Genomic DNA, 24,680 nt, shown 5'->3' with positions numbered 1-24,680 from the left:
CGCTGCTCATCAGCTCATCAGCCTCCATCATGTGACGCTGCTCATCAGCCTCCATCGTGTGACGCTGCTCATCAGCCTCCATCGTGTGACGCTGCTCATCAGCCTCCATCGTGTGACGCTGCTCGTCAGCCTCCATCGTGTGACGCTGCTCATCAGCCTCCATCGTGTGACGCTGCTCATCAGCTCATCAGCCTCCATCGTGTGACGCTGCTCATCAGCCTCCATCATGTGACGCTGCTCATCAGCCTCCATCGTGTGACGCTGCTCATCAGCCTCCATCGTGTGACGCTGCTCATCAGCCTCCATCGTGTGACGCTGCTCATCAGCCTCCATCGTGTGACGCTGCTCATCAGCCTCCATCGTGTGACGCTGCTCATCAGCCTCCATCGTGTGACGCTGCTCATCAGCCTCCATCGTGTGACGCTGCTCATCAGCTCATCAGCCTCCATCGTGTGACGCTGCTCATCAGCTCATCAGCCTCCATCGTGTGACACTGCTCATCAGCCTCCATCGTGTGACGCTGCTCATCAGCCTCCATCGTGTGACGCTGCTCATCAGCTCATCAGCCTCCATCGTGTGACGCTGCTCATCAGCTCATCAGCCTCCATCGTGTGACACTGCTCATCAGCCTCCATCGTGTGACGCTGCTCATCAGCCTCCATCGTGTGACGCTGCTCATCAGCTCATCAGCCTCCCGTCTGCCTGCATGATAATAAAACATGAGGAGCTCCAGGCGACGCGTCGGCCAGACTCGTTAAAAAGAGGTGACGTGTGCAGCGGTTACCGCGGTTACCCAGTGTTGACAGGCGTAACCAGTCAAACTAGGCAGCGCTGATCAAATATGAATCAACATTCTGTTACTGTAATGACTTTATATCTCCTCAGATGTTGAGACAGCTAACAGTTCACTACCAGATGATTCTGACAACATCTGAGGAGAGAAATAGACTTTACAGGAACAGAGTATTGATCCATATCTGATCAGCACGGCCTGGTTTGATCGTTTGATCAGAGTTGGTGAGTGATTGACAGCTGCCTGTTGAATGAACAGCCAATAGGAACGCTCTCTCTCTGTAATGACCTGTGATTGGTCAAAGTCTCCCGTCAGGCTAGATGTTCTACAGCCTGTAAACAGCCATGAGGAGGAGCAGGAGTCTAGTTATCTCTCACAACACTTCAATTACAACATGATGAAAGGTTATTATGGGATGTCTGCCCAGTGATGAAAGGTTATTATGGGATGTCTGTCCAGTGATGCCAAAAACATGCTGCCTACTGCAGCTTTAAATGCGACTCGAGTCCCCGTCTCTGCTTTATGTACCCGTGGTGTAGCAGGCTCCAGCTAACCGCTAACAGCTGTGGCTGCTCCTTCTTGTTCCATCACTCCCTCACGATGATCCGTTGTCTTGTTTGTAGACATACCGTATGATTGATGACCGATATTGGTCACCGTCGAGCTCGCTGACATAACATCAATAAAAGTCACCTTGTTTTTTGAAATGTTTTTATTGTGAAGCTGCAGCAGCAGGAGATGTTCCCTTTGCATCAGAGGGAACTTCATCCAGTTCATGATATGCACATATATAAATGTTGTTCCAGAAGCTGGTGGAACCGAGGCTAGCCCGACCTCACATCAACACACGGGCTCTCTGTGGCAGCCAGGAGACAAACCCAACACACGTGTATCTCATGTAGTGTCTAGTGGTGTTCTACAGCACCACCAGCAGGCTCTCACTCCACAGAGCCAGGACCAGACCCACTTTGGCCTCCGGAGTGGGGAGCTGGAGCTGGGCCACCGTCAGCTGCTGGGCCTGTTGAAGCTGCCTCAGGGCCTGGAGGTGGGACAGAGGGAACTGTAGACCCTGCAGAGACAAAGACCACCGGGGACACATTCATATATATCATATATATGATATCTATCAGTGGCTGTGTTAGACAGGGCTGTAAAATCTCCATCATTATTATTACCCGTCATTTTAATGTTCATTTTCTAATGATAAGACGTTTAAAGATGGAGTCTCTGAGTTGATCTGTTATCTCTACACAGTATGTGTTACCATGGCGACCAACCCTGAAGTTATCTCCCTAACCCTAAACCCGGCTTGGTAGTCCAGAACTAGGGATGCACCGATACCATTTTCTTTCAGACCGAGTACAAGTTCTTACATTTGGGTTCTCTCCGATACCGAGTACCGATACGAGTACTTCTCTGAGCCTAAAGAGCCTCGTTAACAGCCAGCTGGAGGGTGTGAGCGACACACGGCAGGCTGGGGAGTCCCGCATACGAGGCGGTGCGCCGCCACCGGCTCTAGGTCAGCTTGGAAAGGCTCGGGGCGAAGGTGGCTCGCAGCCGCAGCTTTACAGCGCTCCCCGCCCGGACCTCGCCGCACCGTGGACAAAGGGCTGCGCCCTCTCTCCCCGCCAGGGAGGGACGGAGCTCCCTGCTCCCAGTGTGACTGTCGACCGGGGCGGACTGTCCTCAGTGCACCCCAACCGCGTTGTCGTGCCCCCAGGGCGGGGCTCGGCCCATGTGAAAGGTGCCAGGGGTCTGTGGCGATGTCGGCAACCCACCCGACCCGTCTTGAAACACGGATCAAGGAGTCTAACGCACGCGTGAGTCAGAGGGTGCAAGCAAAACCCCGTGGTGCAATGAAAGTGAGGGCCGGGAGGTGGGATCCCGGCCCAGCGGGGTCGGCTGCACCACCGTAAAGTGGTATCGGAGCCGTTGTATCGGAGCCGTTTTGCGAGTACGAGTACATGAGCACAGTATCGGACCCGATGCCTGATACTGGTATCAGTATCAGTGCATCCCTATCCAGATTCAGCTGGATCCAGTGATCAGCAGCAGCTCACCCTGGAGATGTCCTGCTCCTCCTCTTCATCACTACCTTCACCCATCATGTGGCTCTCCCTCTGGTTCTTCAGAGAATGTAACACAAAGACCACCAGCTCCGTGGCCTCATCCTGAAACACACACACACACACACACACACAGGTGAGCACGTCACTGACTTCAGTCCTCAGTGTGTGTCAGGATGTGACCCGTGATGGACTTACAGTTCTGTCCTGGCTGGGCTCCACCGTTATCACCACGTGGTCTTTAAACCTCAAACACACCGTGTCCTCCAAGACAGGGATCGTCCCCGCTGTGACACACACACACACACACAGTTACATGCACATATGCACAAACTGGCAAAGTGAATTCTATCAGCGAAAATAAATAGAGAAATAAATGCATAAATAAAAACATACATTTAAAAATAAATAGAAAATGAATAAAAGATAAAAGCATGAATAAATACATTAAACAAGAAAATTAAACAGGATAAAAAATAAATTAATACAAAGATAAATATATAAAGAAGCAAATTAAAACAGAAATATCAATTTATGTCACATTTTATCACTTAATTAATGTCCACATTTATTTGTAATATTATTTCTTTGTTATATTTAATGACATTTATTTATGTAATAATTATTTATTTTTTATTTTGTCAGGTTCAGGTTAATGAATGATTAACTAGAAACTCATGAGATGAATGATGATTAGATATTTGATTGACAGCCCTGTGTAGTCTGAACACATCCCATAATAAGCAGAGAGCAGCTCACCTGGTGCAGGCAGCTCCTCCTGGCTGAACGGAGGCAGGCGGTTCATGATGAAGTCTCTCTTCATGTGAGTGGAGCGGGCTTCCTGCATCCCTGTTTCCATCTCATCAGCCAGAGACCGGAGGACAGCGGCCAGCTGCCTGCCGGTGTCCACGTCTTCACTGTCCTCCTGCAACACAGACACAGTCAGAACGGTCCAGGTCTGAAGGTCTGACCCGTCCCCCCAGTGATCCTAACAGAGAGTCTCACCAGTAAGAGTCTCCTCGGCATGCCCCGTCTCAGGCTGATTTCAGCCTTACTGCGGTCACTCAGCACGCTGGGGAATATGTCCAACAGCAGGTCCCCCCATGACCTGAGGTGAGGACAGGTAGAGAGAGGACAGGTAGAGAGGACAGGTAGAGAGAGGACAGGTAGAGAGGACAGGTAGAGAGGACAGGTGAGAGAGGACAGGTGAGAGAGGACAGGTTCATCAGGGTGAGGACAATAACTGTGTATTCAGCTGGTAGTTCATTTGACATCTTTTAGGACATCATGATTTAAATGAGGGATAATGAAGTGTCCTACTGGGACGTTGATTTACAGACGTCTCTTTATACTTCCATGGACACAGACTCAGTGGCGTTAGGTTAGGACACAGAGGAGCTGTCTTACATTCTCTGGTAGGTGCTGAGGGTCAGGTGGGTGGAGTGGTCCACTCCAGCGGGGGTGCTGGCCTGATGGATGGTTCCTCTGGGGAAGTACAGCAGGTCTCCTGCCTGAGGAGGGAGAACACAAAGACATCTTCTTTCTGTCTGTCTCTCTCTGTAGTATATGATGTAGTGGTCTCTCTCTCTCTGTAGTATATGATGTAGTGGTCTCTCTCTCTCTGTAGTATATGATGTAGTGGTCTCTCTCTCTCTGTAGTATATGATGTAGTGGTCTCTCTCTCTCTGTAGTATATGATGTAGTCGTCTCTCTCTGTAGTATATGATGTAGTCGTCTCTCTCTGTAGTATATGATGTAGTCGTCTCTCTCTGTAGTATATGATGTAGTCGTCTCTCTGTAGTATATGATGTAGTGGTCTCTCTCTCTCTGTAGTATATGATGTAGTCGTCTCTCTCTGTAGTATATGATGTAGTCGTCTCTCTGTAGTATATGATGTAGTCGTCTCTCTCTCTGTAGTATATGATGTAGTCGTCTCTCTCTGTAGTATATGATGTAGTCGTCTCTCTGTAGTATATGATGTAGTCGTCTCTCTCTCTGTAGTATATGATGTAGTGGTCTCTCTCTCTCTGTAGTATATGATGTAGTGGTCTCTCTCTCTCTGTAGTATATGATGTAGTCGTCTCTCTGTAGTATATGATGTAGTCGTCTCTCTCTCTGTAGTATATGATGTAGTCGTCTCTCTCTCTCTGTAGTATATGATGTAGTCGTCTCTCTCTGTAGTATATGATGTAGTCGTCTCTCTCTCTGTAGTATATGATGTAGTCGTCTCTCTCTGTAGTATATGATGTAGTCGTCTCTCTGTAGTATATGATGTAGTCGTCTCTCTCTCTGTAGTATATGATGTAGTGGTCTCTCTCTCTCTGTAGTATATGATGTAGTGGTCTCTCTCTCTCTGTAGTATATGATGTAGTCGTCTCTCTGTAGTATATGATGTAGTCGTCTCTCTCTCTGTAGTATATGATGTAGTCGTCTCTCTCTCTCTGTAGTATATGATGTAGTCGTCTCTCTCTGTAGTATATGATGTAGTCGTCTCTCTCTCTGTAGTATATGATGTAGTGGTCTCTCTCTCTCTGTAGTATATGATGTAGTGGTCTCTCTCTCTCTGTAGTATATGATGTAGTCGTCTCTCTCTGTAGTATATGATGTAGTCGTCTCTCTCTCTGTAGTATATGATGTAGTCGTCTCTCTGTAGTATATGATGTAGTCGTCTCTCTCTGTAGTATATGATGTAGTCGTCTCTCTCTGTAGTATATGATGTAGTCGTCTCTCTCTGTAGTATATGATGTAGTCGTCTCTCTCTGTAGTATATGATGTAGTCGTCTCTCTCTGTAGTATATGATGTAGTCGTCTCTCTCTCTGTAGTATATGATGTAGTCGTCTCTCTCTGTAGTATATGATGTAGTCGTCTCTCTCTGTAGTATATGATGTAGTCGTCTCTCTCTGTAGTATATGATGTAGTGGTCTCTCTCTGTAGTATATGATGTAGTGGTCTCTCTCTCTCTGTAGTATATGATGTAGTCGTCTCTCTCTGTAGTATATGATGTAGTCGTCTCTCTCTCTCTGTAGTATATGATGTAGTCGTCTCTCTCTGTAGTATATGATGTAGTCGTCTCTCTCTCTGTAGTATATGATGTAGTCGTCTCTCTCTCTCTGTAGTATATGATGTAGTCGTCTCTCTCTGTAGTATATGATGTAGTCGTCTCTCTCTCTGTAGTATATGATGTAGTCGTCTCTCTCTCTGTAGTATATGATGTAGTCGTCTCTCTCTGTAGTATATGATGTAGTGGTCTCTCTCTCTCTGTAGTATATGATGTAGTCGTCTCTCTCTGTAGTATATGATGTAGTCGTCTCTCTCTCTCTGTAGTATATGATGTAGTCGTCTCTCTCTGTAGTATATGATGTAGTCGTCTCTCTCTGTAGTATATGATGTAGTCGTCTCTCTCTCTCTGTAGTATATGATGTAGTCGTCTCTCTCTGTAGTATATGATGTAGTGGTCTCTCTCTGTAGTATATGATGTAGTCGTCTCTCTGTAGTATATGATGTAGTCGTCTCTCTCTGTAGTATATGATGTAGTCGTCTCTCTGTAGTATATGATGTAGTCGTCTCTCTCTCTGTAGTATATGATGTAGTCGTCTCTCTCTGTAGTATATGATGTAGTCGTCTCTCTGTAGTATATGATGTAGTCGTCTCTCTCTCTGTAGTATATGATGTAGTGGTCTCTCTCTCTCTGTAGTATATGATGTAGTGGTCTCTCTCTCTCTGTAGTATATGATGTAGTCGTCTCTCTGTAGTATATGATGTAGTCGTCTCTCTCTCTGTAGTATATGATGTAGTCGTCTCTCTCTCTCTGTAGTATATGATGTAGTCGTCTCTCTCTGTAGTATATGATGTAGTCGTCTCTCTCTCTGTAGTATATGATGTAGTGGTCTCTCTCTCTCTGTAGTATATGATGTAGTGGTCTCTCTCTCTCTGTAGTATATGATGTAGTCGTCTCTCTCTGTAGTATATGATGTAGTGGTCTCTCTCTCTCTGTAGTATATGATGTAGTCGTCTCTCTCTGTAGTATATGATGTAGTCGTCTCTCTCTGTAGTATATGATGTAGTCGTCTCTCTCTCTGTAGTATATGATGTAGTCGTCTCTCTCTGTAGTATATGATGTAGTCGTCTCTCTCTGTAGTATATGATGTAGTCGTCTCTCTCTGTAGTATATGATGTAGTCGTCTCTCTCTGTAGTATATGATGTAGTCGTCTCTCTCTGTAGTATATGATGTAGTCGTCTCTCTATGTAGTATATGATGTAGTCGTCTCTCTCTGTAGTATATGATGTAGTCGTCTCTCTCTGTAGTATATGATGTAGTCGTCTCTCTCTCTGTAGTATATGATGTAGTCGTCTCTCTCTGTAGTATATGATGTAGTCGTCTCTCTCTGTAGTATATGATGTAGTCGTCTCTCTCTGTAGTATATGATGTAGTCGTCTCTCTCTGTAGTATATGATGTAGTCGTCTCTCTCTGTAGTATATGATGTAGTCGTCTCTCTCTGTAGTATATGATGTAGTCGTCTCTCTCTCTCTGTAGTATATGATGTAGTCGTCTCTCTCTGTAGTATATGATGTAGTCGTCTCTCTGTAGTATATGATGTAGTGGTCTCTCTCTGTAGTATATGATGTAGTGGTCTCTCTCTCTCTGTAGTATATGATGTAGTCGTCTCTCTCTGTAGTATATGATGTAGTCGTCTCTCTGTAGTATATGATGTAGTCGTCTCTCTCTGTAGTATATGATGTAGTCGTCTCTCTCTGTAGTATATGATGTAGTGGTCTCTCTCTGTAGTATATGATGTAGTGGTCTCTCTCTCTCTGTAGTATATGATGTAGTCGTCTCTCTCTGTAGTATATGATGTAGTCGTCTCTCTCTGTAGTATATGATGTAGTCGTCTCTCTCTGTAGTATATGATGTAGTCGTCTCTCTGTAGTATATGATGTAGTCGTCTCTCTCTCTGTAGTATATGATGTAGTCGTCTCTCTCTGTAGTATATGATGTAGTCGTCTCTCTGTAGTATATGATGTAGTCGTCTCTCTCTCTGTAGTATATGATGTAGTGGTCTCTCTCTCTCTGTAGTATATGATGTAGTGGTCTCTCTCTCTCTGTAGTATATGATGTAGTCGTCTCTCTCTGTAGTATATGATGTAGTCGTCTCTCTCTCTGTAGTATATGATGTAGTCGTCTCTCTCTGTAGTATATGATGTAGTCGTCTCTCTCTCTGTAGTATATGATGTAGTGGTCTCTCTCTCTCTGTAGTATATGATGTAGTGGTCTCTCTCTGTAGTATATGATGTAGTCGTCTCTCTCTGTAGTATATGATGTAGTCGTCTCTCTCTGTAGTATATGATGTAGTGGTCTCTCTCTGTAGTATATGATGTAGTCGTCTCTCTCTGTAGTATATGATGTAGTCGTCTCTCTGTAGTATATGATGTAGTCGTCTCTCTCTGTAGTATATGATGTAGTCGTCTCTCTCTGTAGTATATGATGTAGTCGTCTCTCTCTCTGTAGTATATGATGTAGTCGTCTCTCTCTGTAGTATATGATGTAGTCGTCTCTCTGTAGTATATGATGTAGTCGTCTCTCTCTCTGTAGTATATGATGTAGTGGTCTCTCTCTCTCTGTAGTATATGATGTAGTGGTCTCTCTCTCTCTGTAGTATATGATGTAGTCGTCTCTCTGTAGTATATGATGTAGTCGTCTCTCTCTGTAGTATATGATGTAGTCGTCTCTCTCTCTGTAGTATATGATGTAGTGGTCTCTCTCTCTCTGTAGTATATGATGTAGTGGTCTCTCTCTCTCTGTAGTATATGATGTAGTCGTCTCTCTCTGTAGTATATGATGTAGTGGTCTCTCTCTCTCTGTAGTATATGATGTAGTCGTCTCTCTCTGTAGTATATGATGTAGTCGTCTCTCTCTGTAGTATATGATGTAGTCGTCTCTCTCTGTAGTATATGATGTAGTCGTCTCTCTCTGTAGTATATGATGTAGTCGTCTCTCTCTGTAGTATATGATGTAGTCGTCTCTCTCTGTAGTATATGATGTAGTCGTCTCTCTCTGTAGTATATGATGTAGTCGTCTCTCTCTGTAGTAAATGATGTAGTCGTCTCTCTCTGTAGTATATGATGTAGTCGTCTCTCTCTGTAGTATATGATGTAGTCGTCTCTCTCTGTAGTATATGATGTAGTCGTCTCTCTCTGTAGTATATGATGTAGTCGTCTCTCTCTGTAGTATATGATGTAGTCGTCTCTCTCTCTGTAGTATATGATGTAGTCGTCTCTCTCTGTAGTATATGATGTAGTGGTCTCTCTCTGTAGTATATGATGTAGTGGTCTCTCTCTGTAGTATATGATGTAGTGGTCTCTCTCTCTTTGTAGTATATGATGTAGTCGTCTCTCTCTGTAGTATATGATGTAGTGGTCTCTCTCTCTCTGTAGTATATGATGTAGTCGTCTCTCTCTGTAGTATATGATGTAGTGGTCTCTCTCTCTCTGTAGTATATGATGTAGTCGTCTCTCTCTGTAGTATATGATGTAGTCGTCTCTCTCTCTGTAGTATATGATGTAGTCGTCTCTCTCTCTCTGTAGTATATGATGTAGTCGTCTCTCTCTGTAGTATATGATGTAGTGGTCTCTCTCTCTCTGTAGTATATGATGTAGTCGTCTCTCTCTGTAGTATATGATGTAGTCGTCTCTCTCTGTAGTATATGATGTAGTCGTCTCTCTCTGTAGTATATGATGTAGTCGTCTCTCTCTGTAGTATATGATGTAGTGGTCTCTCTCTCTCTGTAGTATATGATGTAGTCGTCTCTCTCTGTAGTATATGATGTAGTCGTCTCTCTCTGTAGTATATGATGTAGTGGTCTCTCTCTGTAGTATATGATGTAGTGGTCTCTCTCTCTCTGTAGTATATGATGTAGTCGTCTCTCTCTCTCTGTAGTATATGATGTAGTCGTCTCTCTCTGTAGTATATGATGTAGTCGTCTCTCTCTGTAGTATATGATGTAGTGGTCTCTCTCTGTAGTATATGATGTAGTGGTCTCTCTCTCTCTGTAGTATATGATGTAGTGGTCTCTCTCTCTCTGTAGTATATGATGTAGTCGTCTCTCTCTCTCTGTAGTATATGATGTAGTGGTCTCTCTCTCTCTGTAGTATATGATGTAGTCGTCTCTCTCTCTGTAGTATATGATGTAGTCGTCTCTCTCTGTAGTATATGATGTAGTCGTCTCTCTCTGTAGTATATGATGTAGTCGTCTCTCTCTGTAGTATATGATGTAGTCGTCTCTCTCTGTAGTATATGATGTAGTCGTCTCTCTCTGTAGTATATGATGTAGTCGTCTCTCTCTCTCTGTAGTATATGATGTAGTCGTCTCTCTCTGTAGTATATGATGTAGTGGTCTCTCTCTCTCTGTAGTATATGATGTAGTGGTCTCTCTCTGTAGTATATGATGTAGTGGTCTCTCTCTCTCTGTAGTATATGATGTAGTCGTCTCTCTCTGTAGTATATGATGTAGTCGTCTCTCTCTGTAGTATATGATGTAGTCGTCTCTCTCTGTAGTATATGATGTAGTCGTCTCTCTCTGTAGTATATGATGTAGTGGTCTCTCTCTGTAGTATATGATGTAGTGGTCTCTCTCTCTCTGTAGTATATGATGTAGTCGTCTCTCTCTCTCTGTAGTATATGATGTAGTCGTCTCTCTCTGTAGTATATGATGTAGTCGTCTCTCTCTGTAGTATATGATGTAGTGGTCTCTCTCTGTAGTATATGATGTAGTGGTCTCTCTCTCTCTGTAGTATATGATGTAGTCGTCTCTCTCTGTAGTATATGATGTAGTGGTCTCTCTCTGTAGTATATGATGTAGTGGTCTCTCTCTCTCTGTAGTATATGATGTAGTCGTCTCTCTCTGTAGTATATGATGTAGTCGTCTCTCTCTCTGTAGTATATGATGTAGTCGTCTCTCTCTGTAGTATATGATGTAGTCGTCTCTCTCTCTGTAGTATATGATGTAGTCGTCTCTCTCTGTAGTATACTGTATGTAGTGTTGGTGCTGTACCTTCAGTGTGATCTCGTGGGTGGGGCTGCCGATCCTCTCCTCTGACTCCACGCTGTACTCCGCTGCCAGAGGAACGGTGGGGGTGTAGAGAAGCCAACGCTTCTGTCCCTCCAGCTGCAGAATAAAGACCTGAAGAGCAGCATGAGGACAAATATCATGTGACTGAGAACCCCCCAAGGGTTACTGAGACCCCCCAAGGGTTACTGAGAACCCCCCAACAATGTCAGGAAGTGACATTAAAGGGGAACTTCATACATGTTCTTCCTACTGTACGGTCTAAGATGCTGTACGGTCTAAGATGCTGTACGGTCTAAGATGCTGTACGGTCTAAGATGCTGTACGGTCTAAGATGCTGTACGGTCTAAGATGCTGTACGGTCTAAGATGCTGTACGGTCTAAGATGCTGTACGGTCTAAGATGCTGTACGATTTAAGATGCTCTACGGTCTAAGATGCTGTACGGTCTAAGATGCTGTATGGCTATGTCTTTGGCTGTGAGTCCGGTACCTCGACATCATCGTAGTGAGCTGGAAGACCCTGAGACTCCTGAGGTGTGATGTAGACGTTAGAGCCCACCAAGCCTCCGAAGAAACACTCCAGCTTCTCCTGGATCCTCCACAACTCGTCCTGGCAACACACAGGAAGGAACCAACTAACACTCACATGAGCCACATTACAATCTGGATCTGGATTAGTGCAGCGATAGTGATCACTCCCTCACCTTGAACCTCTGCGGCTGGTGGAACTGGATGGTGGCTTTATTCTGAACAAAGTTCTTGTGGAGAACGCTGCTCTTTACCCGGCCCTGCTTGTTGAGCACCTTCTTCTTGCCGTTGATGCAGCGGACCACGTTGACGTCCCGGTAGTACTCCAGGTGCTGAGAACAGAGGCTCTGCAGGTCGGACAGCTGGAACAGAGAGCGGTAGTAGGAGGCGGTGTCGGGGTCGGACCTCTGCAGGTGGAGGGGCTTCTTCTCCCAGTACTCCCTGAAGAACTGCTCCGGCTCCATGGGCCGGATCAGGCTCTGGAACAGGTCGGCCGGGCTGCTGAAGCACAGAGGAGACGGGGCGTCGCTGGGCGTCACCTTGCTCTGTTTAGGAGGGAGCTGCTCATCATCATCATCATCATCATGACTGCTCCGTCTCCTCACCATCTTCACTCTGCTTTTCTTTGGCATTTTAATCTGGAAAACATTCAGAGAGCATCATCAGTGAGGGATTATCTGTTACCACGTAGCCTTAATAAGCTGCTACCTGCTACTGACAGGCATCATCACCAAGTCAAACCTCCGTCTCCACCACCGCCTCACAGCCTCACAGCAGGAGGCAGGATGGAGCTATTACCATAGAAACGGTCACTATGTCCTGACTGTAGTGCATGAGACGGGTAATCTGAAAGAAACCATGTTCCTCTGTGTCCTCCGGTGTCCTGCAAGACTTCACAGACCGGAGGAACACAACCAATCAGAGCTGATCTGAGGTCTGCCGTCTCTGAGCAGCTGTCAATCACTCACCAACTCTGATCAGACGGTGAAACTAGGCAGCGCTGATCAGATATGGATCAATACTCTGTTACTGTAATGACTATTTCTCTTCTCAGATGTTCACAATCATCTGGTAGTGACGGTTTAGCTGTAACATGAGGAAGGTTTGTGCAGCTATGTTGAGATCAGTTGAGTAACTACCAAGCACTCAGTAGAGAGTGTGACATCTATATGTGATATGAATGATAAGAACTAAAGAGTGAGGCGTTATTAAACAGTAGTGATGTTTCGTGCTGTGCCGAGGCTTCGGACCGCGTGTCCAGTAATCCAGGAAGATTTCCACGATGCGCATATCGAGGCTCGTATCGTTTTAGACCGATGAGAGGTCTGAGGCCTCGCTGGCCGGCTGGACCGCTGACTGTTCAGGAAGTGGTTCAGAACCTCACTACTCTAACCAACAGAACACTAATATCACCCCTCCTGACATTATTATATTATATTACACTACAATTACTGACCAAAGGATTGGTTTACACACATAAGATGCATTACTCACAAAACAATCACAGTTTATTATACATGTATGTTATATACTCATCATGTACTCACTAGAACATAGACTTTATATGATATATTATAGAGATATAAATGGATTACATGGTAATACATATTTGTCATTGTTTATAGTGATTCAGCCTTTACTGGCTCTAAATACAGAATATCACAGATCTGATGTCCCAGTAGACCACTAACACCTACACACCAAACACTGACCTGATATGTGCAGGTGGAATCTCATTTCATTCATTCTCTCTGTGTATATCATGTTCCACTTGTGCAATGTTGTTAATAGTGTGTTTATTGTCAATACTGTATATACTGCTCCTATTTATTATACTTCCTTCTATTTAAATGGTTCATATTGTGTTTCACTTTGTTTTAAACAGCTGATGCTTCTTGTTTTCTGAACTATAGATCCTCTTTGCTGCTGCACACTGCTCATCTCCCCACTGAGGGACTAATGAAGGAGTATCAGATCTGATCTGATCACATGGTTCAGATCAGATCTGCCTGTTTGACTCTCTCTGACCTCCAGCTGGTTTCATGTTCCCATGAAGGTGAGAGAATGAAATGAACCCTTTAACGAACCAATCTGCTGGAAAGCTTCAAAGCTTCATGAAGCTTCAAAGCTTCATGAAGCTTCAGCTCCACATCACAGTTAAACAGACCTTAAGAACTTCAGAGCAGTCAGAGGATCTCTGTTCACAGACAGTAACACGTGTTGAATCAACATAGATACACATAGATCAGCTGTACATGTGGAGACCAGAGATGGGTCATAACACAGTTAAAGTGTTAAACTCACCTCCTCTACAGCAGCTGAGACCGGATATGAGCTCCACACACACACACACACACTGCCCCACGTGAACAGAGTTGTGTGTTTCCCTGAATATGTCCGACTGGAAACTGCTCCCAGCGTGGAACCATCAGAGAGGCTGTGTGTCAGTGAGTGCAGAGTGACAGCAGGGGGCGCTGTTGACCTAGACAAACAGAGAACAACACATTTCACGAGCCTACAGAAACTCCTACAGTAGTACAGACTGTGAATGCAACACTCGGCGTATCCTAGCAACAGTCATCCCACAAGGCGTGATGGATACAATTAAATGTATCGACTCCACATGAACCAATGGAATGTCTGCTGACTCCACGAGCTGCTTCTGCACGATGACGATCACCTGTTTCACTCTGAGGTGTGTCCAGAGGGCAGATAGGACCAACATGTCTTTATATTTCAAAAGTAGAGTTCAGTATTGCCTCTGCCTCAGATTCTGATCACTTATAGCTGCTGCTTTAATAGTTGTTTCATGCACTCTTTGATGTGCCTGTTTCAGATGTGACCACGTGTTAAAGGGAAACAATGAATAATCATGACTTGTTTTCTGTCTGTCTCTCTGTCTGTCTCTCTCTCTGTCTGTCTCTCTCTCTCTGTCTGTCTCTCTCTCTCTGTCTGTCTCTCTGTCTCTCTCTCTGTCTGTCTGTCTCTCTCTCTGTCTGTCTCTCTCTCTCTGTCTGTCTCTCTGTCTCTCTCTCTGTCTGTCTGTCTCTCTCTCTGTCTGTCTCTCTCTCTCTGTCTGTCTCTCTGTCTCTCTCTCTGTCTGTCTGTCTCTCTCTCTGTCTGTCTCTCTCTCTCTGTCTGTCTCTCTGTCTCTCTCTCTGTCTGTCTGTCTCTCTCTCTGTCTGTCTCTCTCTCTCTGTCTGTCTCTCTGTCTCTCTCTCTCTCTGTCTGTCTCTCTCTCTCTGTCTGTCTCTCTGTCTCTCTCTCTGTCTCTCTGTCTCTCTCTCTGTCTGTCTGTCTCTCTCTCTCTGTCTGTCTGTCTGTTTGTCTCTCTGTCTGTCTCTCTGTCTCTCTCTCTGTCTGTCTGTCTCTCTCTCTGTCTCTCTGTCTCTCTCTCTGTCTGTCTGTCTCTCTCTCTCTGTCTGTCTGTCTGTCTGTCTCTCTCTCTGTCTCTCTGTCTCTCTCTCTGTCTGTCTGTCTCTCTCTCTCTGTCTGTCTGTCTGTTTGTCTCTCTCTGTCTGTCTCTCTGTCTGTCTCTCTGTCTGTCTTCTTGTACCACTGAGTGATTATCAGCTCCATCAGTAGATGTAGTCTCTCTACAGACTGTGACCTGATCTTTAATGTACTGTGAGCAGTAAAGGGGGATCTATAGAGCAGAAACAAGAAGCATCAGTAAAAACAAAAAGAAAGATACAACACGGTAAAAAACAAAAGCAAAACAAAATATGAACAATTTAAATAAAGAAAATATAAAAATAGGAACAATATAAACAGTATTGACAGTAAACAGAGTATTAACATAATTGCACAAGTGGACCCCCAGACCTCCTCACCTGATAGGTGACTTCTGCTCCTCCTCATGGCTCTCATCATTCAGAGAGAGAGAGAGAGAGCGTTCCTATTGGCCGTGCTCCGGCTGCTGGCCGTGCTCCGGCTGCTCGCTGTGCTCCGGCTGCTGGGCTGTGCTCCGGCTGCTGGGCCGTGCTCCGGCTGCTGGGCCGTGCTCCGGCTGCTGGGCGGTGCTCCGGCTGCTGGGCCGTGCTCCGGCTGCTGGGCCGTGCTCCGGCTGCTGGGCGGTGCTTGGTATTTCCTCCAACTTCCTCCTTTTACAGCTAAACAGTCACTACCAGATGATTCTGAGAACATCTGAGGACAGAAATAGTCATTACAGTAACAGATTATTGATTCATATCTGATCAGCGCTGCCGGGTTTCACCGTTTGATCAGAGTTAGTGAGTGATTGACAGCTGCTCAGAGACGGCAGACTCCAGATCAGCTCTGATTGGTTGTTTTCCTCCGGTCTGTGAGTGATGGAGTGAGTGAGTGAGTGAGTGAGAGAGAGTTAAGTAAAGCTAATTAGAGGCTTTGCACTGAGTTCAGGTTAGACAGCTGGATCTGTGAGGGATTTCCTGGCTCTTCTTGTGCTTCAGTGATTTCCATCTGACTCCAGTTGAGATGATGATGATGATGATGATGATGATGATGATGAGAGCGGTGGCACACGGTGAGCTGGTTCAGCCTTTGAGACTCCCCCCTGGACCCTTCACTGGGATCATTTTAAAGATGTGGTAATGTGGAGGAAAGCGTTTAGGTAGTAGAGAGTGTCTCTCAGAGAGACAGGGATGGACGGTGCTGCTTCTAGCTAGAAGAGATCTGGTTAAACAGGTAACTGCTGCTCCGCCGGACACATCACTAGAACGTTTAACAGTTTAATGGCCTGACAGGAGAGTCCTAGCTGAATGTTCTACTGTTATTAATTCATATAGAGACTCTTATAGAATATCATAAACATAGAGACATTTCACATCTGAATTTAGCCAAAAGGTCCCAAAAAGGGTCGAAGGCTGAGACTCCGAGGAGTCAGTGGAGTCTAACGCCGAGGAGATGAAGGTGTGTAGAGCTAAAGTCTCACCTCTGGAGGAAGAGCTAACGTCTCTATCCAGCAGCAGTAACTCACACAGCCCTCCGGTCGCTGTCATCTGGGACTGAGAGGCTTCAGAATAAAAACAGGTGAACATTTCAGTTACACTAAATGAATATAGACCTTAAACTGAGCCTGGAGTCTGGAGCTCCACGGCCGGGGCTCAAACCCACATGAAGGAGAGTTCTGTAAAGCCTGAGGTGAAGCTCAACAGTGACTTCGTCCAAAGTGACACAGCTGTGCTACTGCAGGCTCTCCACCAGAGGGCAGCATCACAATACAAATACATATTCATATTCTGAGATGTTTTTGACCTGCCTTTGGGCCAGTTGGTGAAATCTGAAATATGTATTTACTCCCCTCAAGGTCGCTCTGAGGGAGGATGTTGGAAACACCAACGTCCTGCGGAGGCAACAGAACATCACTGACTACGATCTAATGTGCCGGATGAGTTTTATGCACCGTTTGAACAATGTGCCAATGTGACCCTCTTCCTCACTAACATCCAGTAATACACCAGGTCTGAGCAACCAGCAGAGGTCTTCACTGAGTGATCATCATCACAGTCCTGCTTGGAGAGGCTGCTCATCTGGACTCCATGTAGACCCTGATCAGTCTGCAGATCTACTGAAGCTACCATCTCCTCTGGAACATGAAAACACCTACAGTATGTAAGAATGCTGTTTACTGATTAGACCATCATTCCCCTGAGGCTGTCTCTGCTGGATGTGACCAGCAATGATTTATACGTGGAAGAAGTTACAAAAAGGAACTTTAAGACCCCAGACAGTTTGGATTGGCGATAACACCACCAGCACCATCACCATCACCACCACCATGAGTCTTCTCCCTGTGATGACCCACGACTGCTCTGCTAAACACAGCTCAGATCACATCATCACATCTGCTGCTGGTACAACATCTGCATTACCAGCAGTGAGGCGTCTGCACACAGAGACAGCTTGCTGTGTGGACAATGTCTTTAAAGTCCAAAGGGGACAATCATTGACTTCAGAACTATACGATCCCTCCCCACGTCTCATCAACGGCTCTGCAGTAGAGACAGTTCATTCCACATGTCTGTATGTTCATAACCTCCGCTGGTCTCTCAACACCACCTACAGAGTCCAGAAAGTCCAACAGCATCTCCACTTCCTGCGTTGCGTGAGGAAAGCCAGGCTCCCCCACTCCCACATGGGGCACCTGTAGAACGTGAAGGAAAGAAAGAGGAGGAAAAACTACTTTATTTATCTACTGGGGGATTTGATTTCACATTTATGTCACAGTCCACGCTCCGTACTCCGTCCATGTGGGACTTGAACTGGCCACCCTCCAGTTCCACAGCCAGGTCTCCTCAGACGGAGTCGCTGACACCTCCAGAACACATCCTGACAAGTTGCATTACTGTTCGTACGGCAACCGCACCACCTCTGAGCATCTGAGACCCTCTGAGACCCTCGGAGATCCTCTGACCCTACAGCAGCTGGTGAGAACAGCAGAAAAGGGACATTTATTAAAAAGCACTGCTCCAGCAGGGCCACCATCATTATGAAAGACTCCTCTCACCCCCCCGTTACCTGAACTCCTACAGGATGCTGCTGATGGATCTATCCCTGTAGACATGCTTTATTAGTAGTATTTGTTTTATGTACATATTCAAACTGAAGCAGCTGTAGTTAAGACAAGTAAGCACCATAAAGGAAACTGATGATATCACTGTAGGTCTCTCTCACAGAAACCAGGACTGTCAGAGTTAACCCCATAATATCACGTTAATGCAAAGTCCTTCTAACGACACTCATTTCTTTAACGCAGTCGATCTTTTGCAGGTTGTAGCAGCTCAGTTTTAAAGGAATCCATCGGTACCAACCATGTCAGACTAGCTGGTCATGAAGGAGGTTAAATAACGCTCCAAAGGGGTCCCTTGACCTCTGACCTCCAGATCAGTGAATGTAAATGGGTTCTATGGGTACCCACGAGTCTCCCCTTTACAGACATGCCCACTTTATGATCATCACATGCAGTTTGGGGCAAGTCATAGTTTCTGGATCAATATCTGTCATTGATCTGTCATATTTATATACATACTTTTACATAAAGCAGCATATTAGTCCACTCCCATGTTGATAAGAGGATTAAATACTGGACTAATCTCCCTTTAAGGTTCATTTAGAACAGATACAACATGTGTGATTAAGTATTTTAATGACTGACAGCACTAACAGAACTCTTTGCCTCGTACGTGTTACCCTGTTAGCATAGATAACAAACACGTTATCAGTTTATTGGACATACCTGTATGATATTAAGTGTTTTTAATATTTAATCAGAAGTGGTAATAACGACTGTAGATATCAACGTGTCCATCATGTCGTTTTAAATGTACAAATCATTTCTCACTAATCAAAATATGAATCTTGATCAATAAATACATTTCTCAGTGAGAATGTTTATGGTAGATATCTAACTAAATCACAACTAGTCTGCTTTTACCATTGACCTCTATTCAAACTCAATCACAGATATCAACACTTCAAATGTGACGGAATGAAACGTGTTTAAATTCTAATTATTATCTATAATTCAATTCTCAGTGGAGGAAATGTCAATGGTTGATTTCTGAAATGTTAAATTACATTTTCACTTTAGTCACAACCTTTTCTCAACATGTGAAAAAGGATTAACTGATATCTGTAATTAAATCAAAGATATGTGGACAGATATCTGACCAGTCAAAATGTAGTTTCTACTTGTGAACATACTCATGTTCACAAGTGACTGTGACATGTCACAATGAAAAGTAAATAGTTTTACAGATATCTTAAATTAACATTTAAACAACATTTAACAGTTGAAATGTAATTTCCACTCATGAGACCTAAATCATCCCGACTGATTAAATGTTAAAGCCGTAACACCGTTGACATCCCAGATAATCCAACATTAATAAATCATAATGTTTAGATTGATTCATCTCTGCTTATTCTGGAGGCTGTAAACGTTGGTCCTGTTGAACTGAACTATAATCTATAGTGAGGTGTTCCTCAGAGTATATCGACACCGACATCTAAACAACAACAAGAAGCAGAACCCCGTGGTACTTCCAGGTGTTCAGAGCTCTCAGAGAGTCTAACTGCACATTCAGAAACTCCTCAGTGAGTCGTGGAGTAAAGATTTTCCTCCTCCAGCCGGAGCAATGTTCATCCATCAGCGCTGACAGCCACGCAGAACGTGATAGCCGGACTATTACAGCCAATGCAAATAAATGGACTGATTACTCTCTTATGAAAGCTGCCTTCAGCAGCGAGAGGAACATTTCTCCTCCAGTTCTCCGGCTCATACACTCTGAACCGTTCAGACGGGATTAACACAACCTTAACGTGTTGGTTAAACGTCCTGTTGAGACGGACAATGACTGATATAGTTCAGAGTATATAGTGATAGATTAAAATGACTTATCCTCACTCACAGGGAGACACAATGATCTGTTCTACTCTTCATTACAGTATTTTATAACGTTATAGAGTCCTTTAGTATTTTATAAGACAAAGTCATAACTGGTAAAATGTGCTCATATAAGATTCATAAAGACGTTTCATATGCTGCCTGTGTATTTATATATGTATCTGTATGTGGCACATCTTCAGCTGTGATATCTTCTAGTTCTCTTCAGTCTGTTTGAACCGTCTCCAGCGTTTGCTTGAAATATGTTGAGCCAAAAAGTAATTCCCAGGGTGCACTGTGATTTTCAGAAGGTGACCTTTAGAGGTGGAACTCCTTCGAGTGTTTGCAACAGAAAAACTCCCTGAACTCCTTCAGCGACGTGGAGGGAGCCGTCCACCGCTGTCTGGCAGAGAACCTCGGACCTGGAGGTGCTGCAGACCGCCCCGGTGCATGATGGGAGGTCAAGGTTGGATGAAGCCAACAGAACCACATTATCTGTGAATCTGAGGTGTCCAAACCGGACCCTCTCCTCCGCCTGGCTGCGTCTTGAGATCCGGTCCCTGCTGGAGCCCGACACCCGACCAAGACGTGCTTGACTTCCTGAATACGGACACAGATCTGACACTGGTTGTTTAAGGACCGATTTCAGACCCCATCGGTTCTCGGCCTGATGACGGATCGGCCTCTGGGGGGCAGAAGGCTGTGCAGTGTTTCTGGGGTTCCGGTGTAGCCGGCAGATATCTGAGCCAGGACTTCCTCTTCCGTGCGCTGCTCATTGTTTACGGTCCGATTAGCGACTCGAGGCCCGAGACTGGAGTTGGAGTTGAGAGACGACGTGTCCGAAGTTTACAAGATGATTTTAAACTAACTGAAAGCTGAATCATCGTCAGACGGTAGCCGGGAGGTTAGTCGACCCAAACCTGCTCCAACGTGATTGGTCGATTCTACTCGGACTACAGACGGAAACCAGAACGCTTCCGATGCTGAACTCTGGTACCGTTGCCTCCAGATTCCACATGAGTCTGTTTATAGAGATTCTATAAGGAACAAACTCACATGACCCCTCAAGTAACCGAGCAGGGGGTGAAGATCTGGTCCAGGACCAGGACACAGTCCTTCTGGATCTGAGGTTCTGAGCCTCCTCTCTGGTACCCAGCAGGCTTGAGCTTCAGGGAGAATGAGCAGTGTGATACTCACACCTGATACTGAACACCCTGCGGTCCCCCTTTCTAAAAATGGGAACCACCACCCAATAATTAGGTTGAGGGTCAGCGGTTCTCCTCCCCTGCTCAACGCAGCCCTGCCAGAACCTCCTGGTCTCCTGACCTCCTCACACACCTGGGTCTTTGCTTCAGCACCCACCAAAGCTGCAGCAGTGCTGGCTTCCCAGAACCGGTCCACTGCTTCAGAACACTCCTGAGTCAACAGAGCTAGACTGACCAATGACCTCCTGAGCAGCCGTGGACACATGTACGGCCCAGTTCACCCTCACTTCATGTCCGACCCAGTTCACCCTCCCTTCATGCCCAGCTCTACCAGGTCTGTCCAGGTAACACGCTCTTATCCCAACTCATCACATACCGCCGCCTGGCCTCACTTTTGGATCAGGCATCAGAACCACTGTAGTTGTGTTTAGGAGAGAACTCCACGGTTGGTTAAAGCTCCTCCGTGCGTCTGTACAGAGAGAGAGACTCTGAATGTTGTGAACATGGAACACTAACAGCGTCTCCTGGATGAAAGCCTGGTATTCGTTGGACCCGTCCACCTCCCCTCCGGCCCGCCCGGTGTGTGTCTCTTAAAACTACGTCACCAGACTCGTGGCAGGCTTCCTCTTATTGCCACAGATGGACTTACGTTCCAGTGAATGGAACGCCTGCTGCGTCTCACGGTGCTGAAGGCAGCTTTATGCGGTGGTAACACACGCCGACGGGCGGCCGTGACAAAGCCTTGGTGTTTATGGTAGCGGTCGGTCGACAGCCCCGTTTCTCTCTCCACCCGAGTGTGTCCGAGACGCACGGCTGCAGACGTGACCACAGAGTTGATCATTGACCTTTGACCTAAGGTGTTCTGGTTCCCGCACCACTCGGGTTCAGATGAAGTGAGACGCCATAACCCCGAGAACCTCCTGGTCCTGGCCCGCCCCGCCCGGCCCCGGGGTCTATCCCTGAGGGTGGGGGGTCCGCTGGGTTTCAGACCGGGACTACGTATAATCAGAACATTCCTAATAAGAGTCCAACCGGGACCTTTATCTACCGCTCTCCTCCTCTACCGCTCTCCTCCTCTACCGCCAGCTCTCTGCTGTCACCGTAAAATCAATCACATACAATAACATACACTAACATACAATCACATAGAATCACATACAATAACATAGAATCACATACAATAACATACAATCACATAGAATCACATACAATCACATAGAATAACATACAATAACATACAATCACATAGAATCACATACAATCACATACAATCACATAGAATCACATACAATCACATAGAATCACATACAATCACATACAATCACATAGAATCACATAGAATCACATAGAATCACATACAATCACATAGAATAACATACAATAACATACAATCACATACAATCACATAGAATCACATACAATCACATACAATCACATAGAATCACATAGAATCACATACAATCACATAGAATCACATACAATAACATACAATCACATAGAATAACATACAATCACATAGAATCACATACAATAACATAGAATCACATACAATCACATACAATCACATAGAATCACATAGAATCACATAGAATCACATACAATCACATAGAATAACATACAATAACATACAATCACATACAATCACATAGAATCACATACAATCACATACAATAACATACAATCACATAGAATAACATAGAATCACATAGAATAACATGTAGACTATTTGATGAAAGGATGCAGTAAATGTTTCATGTTTAAAACAGTTTAACTTTAACTTGAATCATGTTTGACCTGTTTTTCCTCCATTTACAGAAAGAAAGCCTGAATCCGTCACATTAATCAATAAACAGAGACGCTGTAGAACAGCCCACAGCCCACAGGCTACAGCCTACAGGTTACAGCCTACAGCCTACAGCCTACAGGCTACAGCCTACAGCCTACAGCCTACAGCCTACAGCCCACAGGCTACAGCCTACAGGTTACAGCCTACAGCCTACAGGCTACAGCCTACAGGCTACAGCCCACAGCCCACAGGCTACAGCCTACAGGTTACAGCCTACAGCCTACAGGCTACAGCCTACAGCCCACAGCCCACAGCCCACAGGCTACAGCCTACAGGTTACAGCCTACAGCCTACAGCCTACAGGCTACAGCCTACAGGCTACAGCCTACAGCCCACAGCCCACAGCCCACAGGCTACAGCCTACAGGCTACAGCCTACAGCCTACAGCCTACAGCCTACAGGCTACAGGTTACAGCCTACAGCCTACAGCCTACAGCCCACAGCCCACAGCCCACAGCCTACAGCCTACAGCCTACAGCCTACAGCCCACAGCCTACAGCCCACAGCCTACAGCCTACAGCCTACAGGCTACAGGTTACAGCCTACAGCCTACAGCCTACAGCCTACAGGCTACAGCCTACAGGTTACAGGTTACAGGTTACAGGTTATAGCCTATAGGAGCCTACAGCTGACCCAGAAGTAGCTCTATAATATCTATATCTATATATAGATATAGATATAGATAGTAACTTTATTGATCCAGAGGGAAATTCCAGTTTCCAGCATCTCAGTTCCATGGTGCAAAACATGTTCGTAAAAAGGCAGTAAAAAAGTTAGTAGTGCAAAGTACAAAAACATCTACCAGATATAAAAATACAAGATGAAGAAAACTGTTAAAAGTGAATATAGTGCAGAATAACAGCTGAGATATGGGAATATTAAACAAGAGCAGAAGAGACTGTTAAAAATGAGTTTAGTGCAGAGTCACTCCACTAACTCAGTCTAACATGCACTTATGCACTTATATACAGTATATATATAAATACATATATACAGTGTATATATATACACTGTATATATATAAATATATATATATATACAGTATATATATTTATATATATATACTGTATATATATACAGTGTGTATATATATAAACTGTGTATATATATATACTGTATTTATATATATATACAGTATATATATATAAATACTGTATATATACACTGTATATATATACAGTATTTATATATATAAATACTGTATATATACAGTGTATATATATTTATATATATATATACTGTATATATATATAAAAGCAAAAACATGTTGTAATTGTTGAATTTATTTTGTTTTAATTATATTTTCTTAATATCTGTAAATATTGTAGCCTGCAGCCGACACACGCACACACACGCACAACCACACACGCACGCACATACGCGCGCGTGCACACACACACACACACACACACACACACAGAGACGCCCAGGCGCAAAGAGAGAGAGAGAGAGAGAGAGAGAGGTAGAGGTGGTCTGAGGGGTGTTGAGTTCAGTTCGGTTGGGTTGGGTTCGGTTCGGTTCGGTTCGGGTCTCTGTATCTGTAGTTCGGTTCTGTTGGGTCACAACCCGCCTCTGATAACTTGATAACTTGGTGTGTTAGTGTTCCGTTAGTTTCCTCTCCGGTGACCGAGAGGCTGCGCTGCGTCCGGAGAGACTGAGACTGGATCAACCCTCAGCACCGGGAGAGCACCGGGAGAGCACCGGGAGAGCACCGGGAGAGGACGGGGAGTTTATCTGCTGGTACCGGTGGACCGGTGGACTGTTGAAGGAGCCGCTGATGGACTGCTGGGTTGGACATGTTCGGGTCTCC

At 45.0% G+C, this 24,680-nt stretch overlaps 1 protein-coding gene across 2 annotated transcripts; it reads right to left on the bottom strand.

Moving 5' to 3' along the window:
- Positions 1 to 1,487: 1,487 nt before the first annotated feature.
- On the bottom strand, positions 1,488 to 24,283 carry riox2 (ribosomal oxygenase 2). 2 transcript variants are annotated; one of them, XM_037749376.1, is made up of 11 exons: positions 24,232 to 24,283; positions 13,759 to 13,810; positions 11,631 to 12,092; positions 11,417 to 11,536; positions 10,911 to 11,039; positions 4,267 to 4,370; positions 3,865 to 3,967; positions 3,619 to 3,784; positions 3,058 to 3,146; positions 2,854 to 2,964; positions 1,488 to 1,862 (listed from the first exon to the last, which is right to left on the bottom strand). In XM_037749376.1, the coding sequence occupies exons 1-11, from the start codon at positions 24,246 to 24,248 to the stop codon at positions 1,710 to 1,712; spliced, it is 1,506 nt and encodes a 501-aa protein (XP_037605304.1). In that variant the 5' UTR covers positions 24,249 to 24,283; the 3' UTR covers positions 1,488 to 1,709. The 2 variants fall into 2 exon arrangements, with proteins under 2 accessions (XP_037605304.1, XP_037605305.1); XM_037749377.1 differs by lacking the exons at positions 13,759 to 13,810; positions 24,232 to 24,283 and adding an exon at positions 13,542 to 13,700 and having other exon boundaries at positions 1,710 to 1,862.
- Between the last annotated feature and the right edge of the window lie 397 nt (positions 24,284 to 24,680).

The sequence above is a fragment of the Sebastes umbrosus genome, chromosome 17, assembly GCF_015220745.1.
Source record: "Sebastes umbrosus isolate fSebUmb1 chromosome 17, fSebUmb1.pri, whole genome shotgun sequence".
Taxonomy (NCBI): Eukaryota; Metazoa; Chordata; class Actinopteri; order Perciformes; family Sebastidae; genus Sebastes; species Sebastes umbrosus.
The sequence above is the reverse complement of the archived record's forward strand: the minus strand, read 5'-3'. Positions and strand labels throughout refer to the sequence as shown.

Excerpts from the sequence above, each read along its gene's own strand:
- riox2 (XM_037749376.1), bottom strand. Across the intron at positions 12,093-13,758 it reads TCTCAGCTGCTGTAGAGGAG|ATTAAAATGCCAAAGAAAAG; the intron begins GTGAGTTTAACA and ends AATGTTTTCCAG. Across the intron at positions 3,968-4,266 it reads CTCAGCACCTACCAGAGAAT|GTCATGGGGGGACCTGCTGT; the intron begins GTAAGACAGCTC and ends TCCTCACCTCAG.